The following is an 18,043-nucleotide window of genomic DNA, read 5'->3' as shown; positions in this document are numbered from 1 at the left end:
ATATCAGTATTATAGGGTGCATGTAATATTGAATAATGACATTTTAAACCTGATGATGGTCTTTAGACTAGTATTACCGTAGCTTTTGGTTCTGGAGCCTCCTGTGGATCTCACATCCTACATTTAGCTCCTCAGCTCCAGCTATTAAAATGTAATACTAATACGTTCTGCCAGCATTAATATAATCTCAATATTAGTCCTCAGTGAATGGCTGCCTGTCCCCCGAATGAATGGATCCCCTCCTTTTTCATACTTCACTGATGTGAAACTACAAGCCTGGTGCAGACTGGCTGGTGTAATGGAAGAGGCGCTGCAGGCAGTCAGGAAGGAAATGAAGAAGTATCTTGCTGATCTCCAGAGGAACGTCTCCAGGAGGATAATAGGTAATCCGCCTGCGGTATAACATAGTCATTGTTGATGTTTGGTCACTACATTCCTTCCACCGCTGTGTGAATCATGAATGTAATGTTTTCTTGCCATACAGGGCAGTTCATGTATGACGCGATGCCCATGGTAAAGGTGCTAACCAATAATGAGGTTGGTGAGGCTTTAACTGAGGCTTTGATGGAACTTGCTAAGGAGAAAAATGTATGTAATGAAATAAACTGGCAAGAGCCCAAGTTATAAAGTCTTTAATAGACTTGGGGTAATGAATTACATTATTTTGTCTCTATTCTCTGTTCCCTTTCTTAATCAAAGGACCATCCTCTGGAGTTCCTTTCTGTTTACCTGTTAAAGAAATGTAGCAAGAACAAGGAGATCGGGCATCAGCTGCTGTTATCAGAGGGATCCATCGATGATACACTGTCAGCATTTCTGAAGGTACTTAGCAGACATATACACGTTAACAATAGAAGACCCTTATGGTAATGTACGTTTCAGGTTTTTCTGCTATTACAATTTTTTTATGGTTAACCCCTTTAATTTGTATATGGTTTCTTTCTAATTTTATATTACGATGTTAGCTATAATCTCATACAGGCAAAAAATATACTGTGAATGTCCAGATATTAAGACTATGGGCACACCTAGACTTTTTGCTAAGTTTTTGGAGCAGAAAACGAGTGCAAACGTCACGTTTTTGAGTTATGAGTTATTCACTCGATTTTGGAAAGTTTCTGTTCCAAAAACTTTAAAAAAAACCCTGTGTGTGAATATACCTTAACGGTAACCAATCAAAAGGATTTTCATATATAAAGTAAAGTCTGTGCTATACTAGCACTAAGATGCTGTATCTAAGCATACCTTCTGTTCTGAGATTGGAGGTTTTATTTGAGAAATATGTGCAAATAAAGTTCCAGCAATGCACTTCTCTTTGATTGACAGGTGCAACAGGAAGGAAATATGTTCGTTGAATCTTGCTATCTATTCCCAGCCCTGTCTGCCTGCCTGGCCTTCCTCCCCCTTTCGCCGTCATAAATGTTAATTTTGGCGCAGACAGACAAACAGGAGCGGGAATAGATGGCAAGACCCGACTCACATATTCCCTTGCATATGTTGCACCTGTCAGTCTAATAGCAATGCATTGCGGGAACTTCACTTGCAAATATTACTGTAATAAAACATCCAATCTCAGAACAAAAGGTATGCTTACATTCAGCATCCTAGCGTCAGTATAGCACTTGTTTTAGTTTATATATGAAAACCCTGAAGGTTGTTCTCTTTAAAGGGGTTTTCTGATTTCAGAAAACACCTTTACCCCATCTGCAGTTGTTTTAAAATAAATAAATAAATTAATTAACTTACCCTCTCTTGTCACTTTGATAGCCCTGCTGCCAAGCGGTAAGATAGCAGCTCTCCTCAAGTAGATGACATGAGCTGCTAAGTTCACTGATTGACTGCAGATCTGAAGATGTGACCTCAGTGCTGTAGAGAATAGCAGCAGTGGACCTGGGGAAGGTGAGTAAGGCCGGGGCCACACGGGGATTACTGCGATCCCCTTGCATGATACTCGGCTCATGCTGGCAGTACAGCAGAGTGAGTGTGATGCAAGTGTCCCTGCGACTGAGGTCCGATCGTGCGAGCGGACCTCAGCTGCGGGGCGCGGCCCGGCTCTGAGGAGGGGTGGGCCAGTGCTGAGGAGGGGAGGGAGGGATTTATCTCCCTCTCTCTTCCGTAGCCGGCTATTGCGATTCTCGCTCTGCACGCGCGGTACACCGGTGTACTGTGAGTGCAGTGCGATTTTTCTCTCACCCCAAAGACTTGAATGGGTGCGAAAAAAAAAGGATCGCATTACACTTGCAGTATGCTGCGATTGTATTCTCTGTCCGATTAGGGCTGAGAAAATAATCGCTCATGGGTGCTGACACACAGGCCAATATTGGTCCGAGTGGAATGCGATTTTTTTTTTTATCACACTCCACTCGCACCGATTTTCATGCCGTGTGGCTTAGGCCTTAAGCAGAGGTTTACAAACTGCACATGGGGATAGAGGCTTTCTGAAACAGAAACTGCTTTCATACTTGCAGATCCGTACATGTGCGTGCCTATGAATCCAAGTATTTGTAGAGCAATTCCAGGAAGGTTTTATTAATCGTTAACTGAAGACAAGAAACAAATATGTTCCGATGTCTTTTGCAGCAGGAAGATGATGTTGAGGTTGACCAAAGTGGAAAAGTTCCTCATTACCAAAAGAATTCAGACGTCACATTCCAACGACTGACACTGCTGGTAGCTATTATCATATGCTATAAACTATGGTGTATATCATGGAAATTACCAGATTCTGATATGCGGATACTAAAGACCTAATTACCTTATTTTATTTTTCTTTACAAAATAAATTTGCTTCTGAAAAATAAACACAACGTTCATATTTAAAAAGAAAAAAAGAATGTACTACAAAATCTTCTTTGTCATATTCCCTGCCTGTTTTTTTTTTTCTTTTTGCTTAATTGGACCTCCCGGGGCTGGGGTGGGGAAGGCAAATTGACAGGATATGTTCTGTTTTTTTTACTTACCTATTTCTACTTATAGGCCAGAGTCACACTTGTGAGTGCCTCGCGTGTAACTCGTGCGAGTCTCTCATTGAATCACCCAGCATGGACTCATACTCTCAGGACAGGATCAAAAAAACAGAGAGAACATGGAGTAATAAATAGTGCAAAACAATGACAAATTTTATTCAATTGTGTGAAATAGACAAGACACAAAAAAGGGGGAATGGCCATATAAAACACCATAAAATACACAGAATGGGGGGATGGGAGTAGATGGTAACCCCAGGGGAAAAGGCAGCAGCATGTATGGAGACAATCAAGAAAAATGTCAGTATATTAACCTGACTGGCAGCTATTACAAACAAAATACCAACATGACAGCATGTAATAAATAGATAGTCATAAAGTGCTGAGTGCATAAGTGGATACAGTGCAAAAAATAGCAGCATACAGAGATTGTAAAGTGCCAAGTGCAAACATGAAATCATAAAGCTGCTCTGAGCACAATATACAGTGCCTACAAGTAGTATTCAACCCCCTGCAGATTTAGCAGGTTTGATAAGATGCAAATAAATTAGAGCCTGCAAACTTCAAACAAGAGCAGGATTTATTAACAGATGCATAAATCTTACAAACCAACAAGTTATGTTGCTCAGTTAAATTTTAATAAATTTTCAACATAAAAGTGTGGGTCAATTATTATTCAACCCCTAGGTTTAATATTTTGTGGAATAACCCTTGTTTGCAATTACAGCTAATAATCGTCTTTTATAAGACCTGATCAGGCCGGCACAGGTCTCTGGAGTTATCTTGGCCCACTCCTCCATGCAGATCTTCTCCAAGTTATCTAGGTTCTTTGGGTGTCTCATGTGGACTTTAATCTTGAGCTCCTTCCACAAGTTTTCAATTGGGTTAAGGTCAGGAGACTGACTAGGCCACTGCAACACCTTGATTTTTTCCCTCTTGAACCAGGCCTTGGTTTTCTTGGCTGTGTGCTTTGGGTCGTTGTCTTGTTGGAAGATGAAATGACGACCCATCTTAAGATCCTTGACGGAGGAGCGGAGGTTCTTGGCCAAAATCTCCAGGTAGGCCGTGCTATCCATCTTCCCATGGATGCGGACCAGATGGTCAGGCCCCTTGGCTGAGAAACAGCCCCACAGCATGATGCTGCCACCACCATGCTTGACTGTAGGGATGGTATTCTTGGGGTCGTATGCAGTGCCATCCAGTCTCCAAACGTCACGTGTGTGGTTGGCACCAAAGATCTCGATCTTGGTCTCATCAGACCAGAGAACCTTGAACCAGTCTGTCTCAGGGTCCTCCAAGTGATCATGTGCAAACTGTAGACGAGCCTTGACATGACGCTTTGAAAGTAAAGGTACCTTACGGGCTCGTCTGGAACGGAGACCATAGCGGTGGAGTACGTTACTTATGGTATTGACTGAAACCAATGTCCCCACTGCCATGAGATCTTCCCGGAGCTCCTTCCTTGTTGTCCTTGGGTTAGCTTTGACTCTTCGGACAAGCCTGGCATCGGCACGGGTGGAAACTTTCAAAGGCTGTCCAGGCCATGGAAGGCTAACAGTAGTTCCATAAGCCTTCCACTTCCGGATGATGCTCCCAACAGTGGAGACAGGTAGGCCCAACTCCTTGGAAAGGGTTTTGTACCCCTTGCCAGCCTTGTGACCCTCCACGATCTTGTCTCTGATGGCCTTGGAATGCTCCTTTGTCTTTCCCATGTTGACCAAGTATGAGTGCTGTTCACAAGTTTGGGGAGGGTCTTAATTAGTCAGAAAAGGCTGGAAAAAGAGATAATTAATCCAAACATGTGAAGCAGCTCATTGTTCTTTGTGCCTGAAATACTTCTTAATACTTTAGGGGAACCAAACAGAATTCTGGTGGTTTGAGGGGTTGAATAATAAATGACCCTCTGAATAAACTTTTCACAATATAAAAAAAAAAAAAAAAAAAAAAAAGGAATAACATTCTTTTTTGCTGCAGTGCATTTCACACTTCCAGGCTGATCTACAGTCCAAATGTCACAATGCCAAGTTAATTCCGAATGTGTAAACCTGCTAAATCTGCAGGGGGTTGAATACTACTTGTAGGCACTGTATGTGTGGAATCCACTCTAACACATGCCATCAACATAATACAATATATAGCGATATGCAAAGAGCTGCTTGCAAGGTGCTAATTGCAAAAAAGGGGCCAAAATCCCCAGGTAGGGGGACCCCCCCATGGGAAAGAGCCCCCTAAAACCTCCAATGTACGTTTCGCAGGATAAATACTACCCCTGTGGGTACCGCTTCATCAGGGAGGAAAGGCGAGGGTGGTAGAGATAAGAGGCCTCTCTTATTTATAATGCCCGCTGTGTATGTGGCTTCCTGAAGTGACGCCCACCGGAATGACGCGCACGGAAGCCGGCGCCACGCCTCCTCACTAAAGGAGCGCCGTCAGACCTGGAGCGCGCACGTGGGAGCAGGGACGCGTCACCCATATCCCACATGTGCGCTCTCGTCCAATGAGACAGCGGTCGCGTCAGAGAGAGGGGAGGGGCCGGCGAACCGGCGCGTACTGGAGGGCGGCAGGCCAGGAAGCTGAGGGAAAGTAAGTAATGTGGCAGAAAGAGATCCGATCATGTGACCAGGTGGGGCGGGGTTAAGTCGAATACACAAACAATGCAGGCATATAGTTCCACATGCTGTCATGTTGGTATTTTGTTTGTAATAGCTGCCAGTCAGGTTAATATACTGACATTTTTGATTGTATCCATACATGCTGCTGCCTTTTCCCCTGGGGTTACCATCTACTCCCATCCCCCCATTCTGTGTATTTTATGGTGTTTTATATGGCCATTCCCCCTTTTTTGTGTCTTGTCTATTTCACACAATTGAATAAAATGTCATTGTTTTGCACTATTTATTACTCCATGTTCTCTCTGTTTTTTGATATTGTATAGGAGTATGTGCTAGGCACATGTTCTGCCCCATTGTGGGCATCTGTGCCTTATATTGTGATAAATGACGGTCATGAGGTATAGCTTCCTCTCAGGACAGGAGCATCTTAGCTGCATAGACATACATGCAACCGACCCGCTACTGTCAGGAGAGTGCGAGTCCGTGCTGGATGATTCAATGAGAGACTCGCACAAATTACACGCGGGGCACTCGCAAGTGTGACTCTGGCCTAAAGGCGCTTATCTATCTCAGAGGATATATATTTTATTTACTTAAATGCTTGTCTAAAAATCATTATTGCAATTGGGTTTCGTTAAAAATGTTGCACTGTTTGGCCTTTGACTGTTCCTTGGTTTCCTGCACATTCTACATTGATGAGGTCTGTGGTCATAAAGTAGCTGAGAGGAGCTCAGAAAAAGACAGATAAAAGAGTTACAAACCTGTCAGACTACCATAGTGGTTAACTCCTTCAGCAGCCAGCGATAGAGGGTGCAACAAAGAGGTTAGAGAAAGCACATGGTGAAACATTCTTAATGAAACCCAATTGCAAAAATTATTTTTAGTCGAAATTCCATGCATTTAAGAAAAAAATAAATAGTCACCAAAGGTGGACTAACCCTTTAAGAACAGGTTAAAAACCTATTTAATAACATATTATGCATGTATGAATGTTTTTATAATTCCATAAGTTACCCCTATAGGTGATCTAAAGGGAAGCTGTCACCAGGTTTTTTCAATTTAAAGCACAGCCATCACCTTTACCGCCTCTTTTGTAGTATTGTATTGTAGCGTCCTGCGTGTAAGTTCTTAATCCCCTCTGCATCTCTCCATAGCCCAAAATAGAGCTTTCAATATGCTCACATATAATGTGTGGTCCAGTCTGAAGGCCATCGCTGGTCTTGATCTGGCACCTCCTCCTTTCCCATAATCGACATTCGCCTTCCTTGCTTCATGTGGATCTAACCCCAGGGTCTTCCACAGAAGCAGAACGATCGCGGTCACAGGGGTCGCTATCGCGACTGGTCTCTGAGGTTCAGGGGGCCCAGGACCTCAGCAAGTTGTGCACCGTCAATAGTGGCAGACCATGCGACCAATATAGCGCCCAGTGCCAATGCTGGCACTGGGCCCCCATGCAGGCCCCCCACTGAAGATCACACTTTCAATTATATCGCAGATACTGATACAATTGAAAGCAATGATGAGAACGTGAGGGGCGCAGTCCCTCTCTGATCATTCTCCCACTATGTCTGCGGCGCTCTGACAGCTCAGCACAGTGGAAAGTGATGACGTCACTACTGCGCCTGCTGTGCTGTGATGTGCAGAGTGGTAGAACAGTGGACACTCTGAGGAGACTGGAGCAGCAGGTAAACTAGGAGAAGGGAGTATGTATTTAATCACGGAGGTCAGACCACTATGGAGGTGCATTAAACCAGATCGTGGTGGTATGCTACTACATGGGGGTTGCATAGTGGTATATGGGTGCTGCCTAATACTATATGGGGGCTACATAATACTATATGGAGGAATATGGAGTGCATTATAATACATGGAGAACTATGGGGGTGCATGAAACTATATGCAGGACTATGGGGGTGCATTATAATACATGGAGGACTATGGAGATGCATTATAAAATATGGAGGACTATGAGGGCTGCCTCATACATGGAGGACTATGGGGTGCATTAAAATATATGGAGGACTATGAAAGTGCATTATACCATATGGAGGACTATGGGAGGTGCATTACACTATATGGAGGACTATGGGGAGTGTATTAAAATATATAGAGGCCTATGGGAGTGCATCATAATATATGTAGGACTATGGGGACTTTATTATAATATATGGAGGACTATGGGGGCTGCATTATATAATATGAAGGACTATGGGGGCTGCATTATAATATATGGAGGACTATGGAGAGTGCTTATAATACACTGTGTGCAGAATTATTAGGCAAATGAGTATTTTGATCACATGATAATTTTTATACATGTTGTCCTACTCCAAGCTGTATAGGCTTGAGAGCCAACTACCAATTAAGTAAATCAGGTGATGTGCATCTCTGTAATGAGGAGGGGTGTGGTATAATGACATCAGCACCCTATATAAGGTGTGCTTAATTGTTAGGCAACTTCCTTTCCTTTGGCAAAATAGGTCAGAAGAGAGATTTGACGGGCTCTGAAACGTCCAAAATTGTGAGATGTCTTGCAGAGGGATGCATCAGTCTTGAAATTGCCAACCTTTTGAAGCGTGATCACCGAACAATCAAGTGTTTCATGGCAAATAGCCAACAGGGTCGCAAGAAGCATGTTGGGCAAAAAGGCGCAAAATAACTGCCCATAAATTGAGGAAAATCAAGCGTGAAGCTACCAAGATACCATTTGCCAACAGTTTGGCCATATTTCAGAGCTGCAATGTTACTGGGGTATCAAAAAGCACAAGGTGTGCCATACTCAAGACATGGCCAAGGTAAGGAAGGCTGATAAACGACCACCTTTGAACAAGAAACCTAAGATAACACGTCAAGACTGGGCAAAAGAAATATCTTAAGACTGATTTTTCAAAGGTTTTATGGACTGATGAAATGAGAGTGACTCTTGATGGGCCAGATGGATGGGCCAGAGGCTGGATCAGTAAAGGGCAGAGACCTCCACTCCGACTCAGACGCCAGCAAGGTGAAGGTGGGGTACCGGTATGGGCTGGTATCATCAAAGATGAACTTGTGGGACCTTTTCGGGTTGAGGATTTAGTGAAGCTCAACTCCCAGACCTACTGCCAGTTTCTGGAAGAAAATGTCTTCAAGCAGTGGTACAGGAAGAAGTCTGTATCGTTCAAGAAAAACATGATTTTCATGCAGGACAATGCTCCATCACATGCATCCAACTACTCCACAGCGTGGCTGGCCAGTAAAGGTCTAAAAGATGAAAAAATAATGACATGGCCCCCTTGTTCCCCTGATCTGAATCCCATAGAGAACCTGTGGTCCCTCATAAAATGTGAGATCTACAGGGAGGGAAAACAGTACACCTCTCGGAACAGTGTCTGGGAGGCTGTGGTGGCTGCTGCATGCATGTTGTTCGTAAACAGATCAAGCAACTGACAGAATCTATGGATGGTAGGCTGCTGAGTGTCATCAAAAAGAAAGGTGGCTATATTGGTCACTAATTTTTTGGGGTTTTGTTTTTTCATGTCAGAAATGTTTATTTCTAAATTTTGTGCAGTTATATTGGTTTACCTGGTGAAAATAAACAAGTGAGATGGTAATAGATTTGGTTTTTATTAAGTTGCCTAATAATTCTGCACAGTAATAGTTACCTGCACAAACAGATATCCTCCTAAGATAGCCAAATCTAAAAAACCCCTCCAACTTCCAAAAATATTAAGCTTTAATATTTGAGTCTTTTGGGTTGATTGAGAACATAGTTGTTGATCAATAATAAAAAAAAATCCTCTAAAAACTTGCCTAATAATTCTGCACACTGTGTATATGGAGGACTATGTGGAGTGTATTATAATATATGGAGGACTATGGGGAGTGCATTATATGATATGATATGATATGAAGAACTATGTGGGATGCATTATAATATACAGTGTGTAGTACTATGAAATGCATTATAATATTAGATATTATATCGGGATATCGGAGTATAGCAAAGCTGGGTGCTGAGGGAAAGAGCCAAGTGTCAGCATACTCTAGTTACATCACTGGTCTGCCACATACTGCTCTCCTATCTCCTGATTCACTTTCATTATAGCGTGGCTTTATCTGGGTGGTGCAGCGGCTAGTCCACTCCATCCCCATCCCCTTGCTGCAAATACTGAGCACACAATTGCATAGGTAATTACCTCAGCCTTATGTGATTCTCTCTACATCAGGTCCACTGTGACAATTGCTTTTGACAGTGTTGATTTTACTGGCTAGCCGGCTTACTGCACACAAGCTGTAATAGATTGGGGCTTTAACAATGATTGTATATATTCATGTTTTACTTATCTTAAGGTCCAGTCACACTAAGCAACTTACCAGCGATCCCAACAACGATAGGGATCGCTGGTAAGTTGCTAGGAGGTTGCTGGTGAGCTGTCACACTGCGACGCTCCAGCGATCCCACCAGCAACCTGACCTGGCAGGGATCGCTGGAGCGTCACTACACGAGTTGCTGGTGAGCTCACCAGCAACCAGTGACCAGCCCCCAGCGCCGCGTGGAAGATGCTGCGCTTGGTAACTAAGGTAAATATCAGGTAACCAACCCGATATTTACCTTGGTTACCAGCGCACGCAGCTACACGTGCAGAGAGCAGGGAGCAGCGCATACTGAGCGCTGGCTCCCTGCTCTCCTAGTTACAGCACACATCGGGTTAATTACCCGATGTGTGCTGCAGCTAAATGTGCACAGAGCATGGAGCAGTGCACACTGCTTAGCGCTGGCTCCTTGCTCTCCTAGCTACAGCACACATCGGGTTAATTAACCCGATGTGTCCTGCAGCTACATGTGCACAGAGCAGGAGCCAGCACTGACAGTGAGAGCGGCAGAGGCTGGTAACAAAGGTAAATATCGGGTAACCAAGGACAGGGCTTCTTGGTTATCCGATGTTTACTGTGGTTACCAGCCTCCGCAGAAGCCGGCTCCTGCTGCCTGCACATTTAGTTGTTGCTGTCTCGCTGTCACACACAGCGATCTGTGCTTCACAGCGGGACAGCAACAACTAAAAAATGGCCCAGGACATTCCGCAACAACCAACGACCTCACAGCAGGGGCCAGGTTGTTGCTGGATGTCACACACAGCAACATCGCTAGCAACGTCACAAAAGTTGTTCGTTAGCAGCGATGTTGCTAGCGATGTTGCTTAGTGTGACGGGGCCTTTAGTCACATTGTTACTTAGGGATTAGGTGCTGTGAGCTCAGCTGTCAAACTGTGCCCTAACAGATTGTGACTCAATCCACTATCGGATATATTTTATGCTATATTTATTTTTGTAACTGTTACTCAGTAACCAGCTAATGAAAGCACAGCACCTTCTGTAACGATTGTGTCTGCCTAGTTGTTTCAGCAGATCGTGCCTCATCACCCTTGTATGTAATATATGATTCACTGTCTGTTAGGCCTAAGGGTACCGTCACACTTTAGCGACACAGCAGAGATCCCACCAGTGAGCTGACCTGGTCAGGATCGCTGCTGCGTCGCTACATGGTCGCTGGTGAGCTGTCAAACAGGCAGATCTCACCAACGACCAGTGACCAGCCCCCAGCCAGCAGCGACGTGCATGCGACTCTGCGCTTGCATGGAGCCGGCGTCTGGAAGCTGCGGACACTGGTAACTAAGGTAAACATCGGGTATGGTTACCCGATGTTTACCTTAGTTACCAGCGCACACCGCTTAGCGTGTGTAGGGAGCAGGAGCCGGCACTGGCAGCGTGAGAGCTGCAGATGCTGGTAACGAAGGTAAATATCGGGTAACCACCTTGGTTACCCGATGTTTACCTTGGTTACAGCTTACCGCAGGCTGTCAGATGCCGGCTCCTGCTCCCTGCACATTCAGGATTGTTGCTCTCGCTGTCACACACAACGATGTGTGCTTATCAGCGGGAGAGCAACAATAAAAAAACGAACCAGGGCTGTGTGTAACGATCAGCGATCTCACAGCAGGGGCCAGATCGCTGCTCAGTGTCACACACAGCGAGATCGCTAATGAGGTCACTGCTGCGTCACAAAAACCGTGACTCAGCAGCGATCTCAGTAGCGATCTCGCTGTGTGTGAAGTACCCCTAAGACACACGGCATGAAAATCGGAGCGAGTGGAATGCGATAAAACATCGCATTCCACTCGGACCAATATTAGCCTATAGGGTGCTTTACACGCTGCGACATTGCTAACGACATATTGTTGGGGTCACGTCATTAGTGACGCACATCCGGCACCGTTAGCGACATCACAGCGTGTGAAACCAAGGAGCAACGATCAACGATCGCAAAAGCGTCAAAAATCGTTGATCGTTGACACGTCGCTCCTTTTCATAATATCATTGGTGGTGCATGCTGCTGGTTGTTCGTCGTTCCTGCGGCATCACACATCGCTATGTGTGACACCGCAGGAACGACGAACATCTCCTTACCTGCGTCCACCGGCAATGAGGAAGGAAGGAGGTGGGAAGCATGTTCCGGCCGCTCATCTCTGCCCCTCCTCTGCTATTGGGCGGCCGCTTAGTGACGCCGTTGTGACGCCAAACGAACAACCCCCTTAGAAAGGAGGCGGTTCGTCGGTCACAGCGACGTCGCTAGGCAGGGAAGCACGTGTGACGGGTGTTAGCGATGTTGTGCTCCACGGTCAGCGATTTGCCCGTGACGCACAACCGACGGGGGCGGGTACGCTCGCTAGCGATATCGATAGCGATATCGCAGCTTATAAAGTACCCTTATGTGTCAGCACCCATGAGCGATTATTATCTCAGCCCTATTCGGACCGAGAAAACAATCGCAGGATGCTGCGACTGTAATGCGTTCCTGGTTTCTCTCGCACCCATTCAAGTCTTTGTGGCGAGAGAAAAATCGGAGATAAATACCCCCTTCCCCTCCGCAGCTCTGGCCCGCCCCTCCTCAGCGCTGGCCTGCCCCTTCTCATCGCCGGCCCGTCCTCCGCAGCTGAGGTCCGATTACACGATTGGACCTCAGTTGCAGTGAGACACGCATGACACTCGGCTACCACTGTGCTGCCAGCGTGAGCCAAGTGTCATGCAAGGATCGCATTAGTCCCCCGTGTGGCCCCGGCCGTAGCAGTATTACATTTTTGAGTCACCATTTGATTGTATGTTCGGTTGTAGGAGAACTAGCATCAATTATTTACTGTATTCAGGGCCGGACTGGCCATAGGGCTATTCTGGCAAATGCTAGAAGGGCCGGTCCCTGTAGTGGGCCACTCGATCTACGGCGACTCTCTCTTCTGCTTCATGCACTGCAGGCAGCATTAGTATGCCTTGAGTACAATCATGCTGCGCTACACAGCTAAAATCAGCAGGAGCAGGGGGTGGCTTGCTCCGAGTCACCCCCTGGTCCTGCTGATTAGACAGTGGACATAGATCGAGCCTCTATCCGGCCTGCGAGATGTGGGAGTCCTACGCTGCTCCCTGCTTTCTGATCAGTGTAGGGCCATGACTGGGTCCTGAAGTGTGGCAGCGTCATAATGTCAGTACATTGCTGACATCATCCCATGGCACTCAGAGACACGTCGGGTACCGGTAAGCGCTCCACGGAACCGAAGATGAAAAGTTTTACCAATTTGGATGAGAGGGGAGGGGATTAGGTCACAAGATGGGTAAAAGGGGGCAAAGCTTTGCAAGAGAAAGTGGAGGGAGTACTTTATACAGTGTGTCTGTAAGGGGGGGTTGTACTGGAGCAGTGTGGGGAGGAATATTTTGGAGAGGAAGTGTGTGTGTGTGTGTGTGTGTGTGTGAGTGTGAGAGAAGCAGGGATATTATGGAGAGGGGAATCATGGGGGTAATATGATGGAGGGGGCAGCCTGGGGGGATATATGATGGATAGGGGACGTCTGAGGGGGAATATGATGAAGAGGGGCAGCCGGGGGGGAATATGATGGAGAGGGGCAGTGTGGGGAGAATATGATGGAGAGGGGCAGCATGGGGGGAATATGATGGAGAAGGGGCAGTCTCTGGGAGATTATGATGAAGAGGTTCAGTTTGTGGAGGGGATATTTTGTGAAGGAAGCACTGCAATAATTTTTTGAGGCATGCAGAAAAGGAGACCTTTATGGGGCAGTATAATGATACTTTTATCCTTAAGAGCGCCATGTTGAGACGTGCTGCGGAAGGTGGAGAAGAGGGAAATCTGGACACACAAGCTCTGTGCACGACATCTCATCATGGCATCTTTACTTCATGAAGACACAAGGCACAGAAACAACTCTGATCTGAGATGACATCAACTATAAGGTACCTGCATGTAAATAATTTTGATACTGTCTGAATCTCATCAGTACTGTGGTTCCTGTATGCTCCGCAGTTTGATGATGCCTAATAACAACTCCCAGTATCTCCTTACCATTTTTCATGACAACCTGGATGTTGTAGGTTTATGCAATACAATTGTACATGGGGCTAAGCTTGGTTATTTATTCATGTACTGATGGTAGTTCTGGCTCTGCATTCATGTGCTGACGGTGGTTCTGGTGCTACATTCATGGGCTTACGGTGGTTCTGGCGTTGGATTCATGTGCTGACCTTGGTTCTGGCTTTGCATTCATGTGCTAACAGTGGTTGTAACGTTGCATTCATGGGCTGTGGGTGGTCCTGGTGGTGCATTCATGTGTTGACCTTGGTTCTAGCTTTGTATTCATGTGCTGACCCTGGTTCTGGCTTTCTATTCATGTGCTCAGGGTGGTTCTGGCTGTGCATTCATGTGCTGTGCTGCCCTTGGTTCTGGAGCTGCATTCATGTACTGCCGCTGATTCTGGTGCTGCATTCATGTATGGATGGTGGTTCTGATGTTGCACTTATGTAATGACAGTGGATCTGATCTTGTACACATTTAACAATCCAAAACAAGCTTCATGGCTAAGTTAAAATGTAAGAATCTCAAAACTTTGTTTTTGAGATTATGAGGAGAATTTGATGAGATTCTTATCCAAAAACAGTGTAAATTAGCGTATGTTCATATTTATTTTTTGAGCAGAAACTGAGCATAATCTCACCAAACCTTCATTAAATCCTTTCAACTTTATTCCAGGGATGCATTAATGTACTGATGGTGGTTCTAGTGGTGTATTCATGGATAAGATACTAAGGGGTACTTTGCATGTTGCGACATCGCTAGCATCGGCTAGCGATGCCGAGCGCGATAGTACCTGACCCCATCGCACATGCAATATCTTGTGATAGCTGCCGTAACGAACATTATCTCTACGGCAGCTTTACACGCACTTAACTGCCCTGCGACGTCGCTCTGGCCGGCGACCCGCCTCCTTCCTAAGTGGGAGGGACGTCGGCGTCACAGCGACGTCACACGGCAGGCGGCCAATAGAAGCGGAGGGGCGGAGATGAGCGTGACGTAAACATCCCACCCACCTTCTTCCTTCCACATAGCCGGTGCTGTGTGTGTTGCCGCAGGAACGAGGAACAACATCGTATCTCCTATTGGTGCGACATTATGAAAATGACCGACGCTACACAGATCATCGATTTTCTATGCTTTTGCGATCGTTTATCGGCGCATCTAGGCTTTATATGTTGCGACGTCGTTACCGGCGCCGGATGTGCGTCACTTTCGATTTGACCCCGTCTATATCGCAGTAGCGATGTCGCAGCGTGCAAAGTACCCATAACTGCTCACATCCTCTTGATATCTGATGCTTCCTTTTTGTTATAAAAATTAGGAACTGCTGCTGTGTCTGGTGTCTATAATTTATTGGTTGCAGCGCCATGATTGTGATGTGACATCAGCGTTGCAGATAGTAGCAGGCCTGGGGAGATAGAGCAGTTTCTTTGTTTTCAAACAAACTATCCAGGGAATGGGTTTCCAAAACTTGAAAACCACTTTAAGGGTATGTGTGCACAATGTAATTTAACTCAAGCAGAACCACCAAGTTTTTGAAACAGAATATGCTGAAAACCATGGTGTTATTTTCCTGACCCATCTACTGTGTAGTTTTACAGTAGTTTGCTAGGCATTTTTTTTGTTTTTGACCATCTTTGTTTTGTTTTGTTTTGTTTTTTTTCAGTGTTTTCTCATTGTTTTTGTCACATATTTTTACTGTACTTCCTATTGACCTGCATAGTAAAGTACAGAGCGTCTTCCGAGTGGAAACCACCAGTAGACTGTGGTGGTGACTTCTTTTAACTGCTTGGTGGTTTTAGAAACCTGAAGTAGTTAAAAGATGCTCAAAAGTCTGAACCTGTGCACAGCGAGTAGATACAGATGTTCATTCGAGTATTTTGCATAGTGGTATCCATGGTGGGATCTGCCACCCAAAAATGTCATTGCGCATTGGTATGCACCCAAAATTAGCATCAGTGAAAACTACAGCTTCCTTCCATTCCCCCTTTCAAAAAAAAAGCAACGTTATGGGTCTCAAAAATTGTTGAAAAAATCTGATTTTGTATCCCTGCCCATTAGCAATATGAAGAGGCCACAGCAGCATCCACTCATTATCTGCAGACCGATCTCTGTAGGGAAAATACAGTCAAAAAAAGTTTGGGCACCCCTATTAATGTTAACCTTTTTTCTTTATAACAATTTGGGTTTTTGCAACAGCTATTTCAGTGTCATATATCTAATAACTGATAGACTCAGTAATATTTCTGGATTGAAATGAGGTTTATTGTACTAACAGAAAATGTGCAATCCACATTTAAACAAAATTTGACCGGTGCAAAAGTATGGGCACCCTTATCAATTTCTTAATTTGAACACTCCTAACTACTTTTTACTGACTTACTGAAGCACTAAATTGGTTTTCTAACCTCATTGAGCTTTGAACTTCATAGGCAGGTGTATCCAATCATGAGAAAAGGTATTTAAGGTGGCCACTTGCAAGTTGTTCTCCTATTTGAATCTCCTATGAAGAGTGTCATCATGGGCTTATCATGGGCTCCTCAAAACAACTTTCAAGTGATCTGAAAACAAAGATTATTCAACATAGTTGTTCAGGGGAAGCATACAAAAAGTTGTCTCAGAGATTTAAACTGTCAGTTTCCACTGTGAGGAACATAGTAAGGAAATGGAAGAACACAGGTACAGTTTTTGTTAAGCCCAGAAGTGGCAGGCCAAGAAAAATATCAGAAAGGCAGAGAAGAAGAATGGTGACCACCTCCAAAGACCTGCAGCATCATCTTGCTGCAGATGGTGCTAATGTGAATCAGTCAACAATACAGCGCACTTTGCACAAGGAGAAGCTGTATGGGAAAATGATGCGAAAGAAGCTGTTTCTGCAAGCAAGCCACAAACAGAGTCGCCTGAGGTATGCAAAAGCACATTTGGACAAGCCAGTTACATTTTGGAAGAAGGTCCTGTGGACTGATGAAACAAAGAGTTGTTTGGTCATACAAAAAGGCGTTATGCATGGAGGCAAAAAAACACGGCATTCCAAGAAATGCACTTGCTACCCACAGTAAAATTTGGTGGAGGTGCCATCATGCTTTGGGGCTGTGTGGCCAATGTTAAAGTTGAGGGTTGCATGGATTCAAGTCAGTATCAGCAGATTCTTGACAATAATGTGCAAGAATCAGTGACGAAGTTGAAGTTACGCAGGGGATGGATATTTCAGCAAGACAATGATCCAAAACACCACTCCAAATCTACTCAGGCATTCATGCAGAGGAACAATTATAATGTTCTGGAATGGCCATCCCAGTCCCCAGACATGAATATCATTGAAAATCTGTGGGATGATTTGAAGTGTGCTGTCCATGCTCGGCGACCATCAAACTTAATTGAACTGGAATTGTTTTGTAAACAGGAATCGTCAAATATTCCCTCATCCAGGATCCAGGAACTCATTAAAAGCTACAGGAAGCATCTAGAGGCTGTTATTTTTGCAAAAGGAGGATCTACAAAACATTAATGTCACTTTTATGTTGAGGTGCCCATACTTTTGCACCTGTCAAATTTTGTTTAAATGCGGATTGCACATTTTCTGTTAGTACAATAAACCTCATTTCAATCCAGAAATATTACGGAGTCCATCAGTTATTAGATATATGAAACTGAAATAGCTGTTGCAAAAACCCAAATTGTTATAAAGAAAAAAGGTTAACATTAATAGGGGTGCCCAAACTTTTTCATATGACTGTAGCAGCAAATAGAGCAATAAACAGGACTGAACGAACTATAATACTGGACGCAGCTGTGACTACATGTTATATGGTCGTGTTACACAATCTACAAGTGCACAAAGATACAACACATTAACCACGCGACAAGTGGGCCTGTGTACCTCCAAATGCCAGGGGCTGAATTTTACTCCCAGTCGGGCCCTGACTGTATCTGTACAGGACATTACGTATGTCCCTGGGGTTTGCTGATGTACATTCACAACATCATGTTGTTGTTTTTAAATGTTTTTAATTTTATTATTTGGGTGTTAATAAAGATTATTGTAAATATTTTCATTATATGGTTGTGCTTGT

General features: G+C 44.6%; 1 protein-coding gene across 1 annotated transcript in view; it reads left to right on the top strand.

Annotated features, from left to right (window-relative positions):
* The window catches only part of ECT2L (epithelial cell transforming 2 like), a 94,751-nt gene that overhangs the window by 41,534 nt on the left and 35,174 nt on the right, over window positions 1-18,043 (top strand). The window contains exons 11-14 of the mRNA XM_075338244.1: window positions 198-383; window positions 485-588; window positions 700-822; window positions 2,581-2,670. Coding sequence (XP_075194359.1) covers window positions 198-383; window positions 485-588; window positions 700-822; window positions 2,581-2,670 — 503 coding nt within the window. The remainder of the gene's footprint in view (window positions 1-197; window positions 384-484; window positions 589-699; window positions 823-2,580; window positions 2,671-18,043) is intronic.

The sequence above is a fragment of the Anomaloglossus baeobatrachus genome, chromosome 3, assembly GCF_048569485.1.
Source record: "Anomaloglossus baeobatrachus isolate aAnoBae1 chromosome 3, aAnoBae1.hap1, whole genome shotgun sequence".
NCBI classification, from domain to species: domain Eukaryota; kingdom Metazoa; phylum Chordata; class Amphibia; order Anura; family Aromobatidae; genus Anomaloglossus; species Anomaloglossus baeobatrachus.
This window is presented reverse-complemented; position numbering and strand designations above follow the sequence as displayed.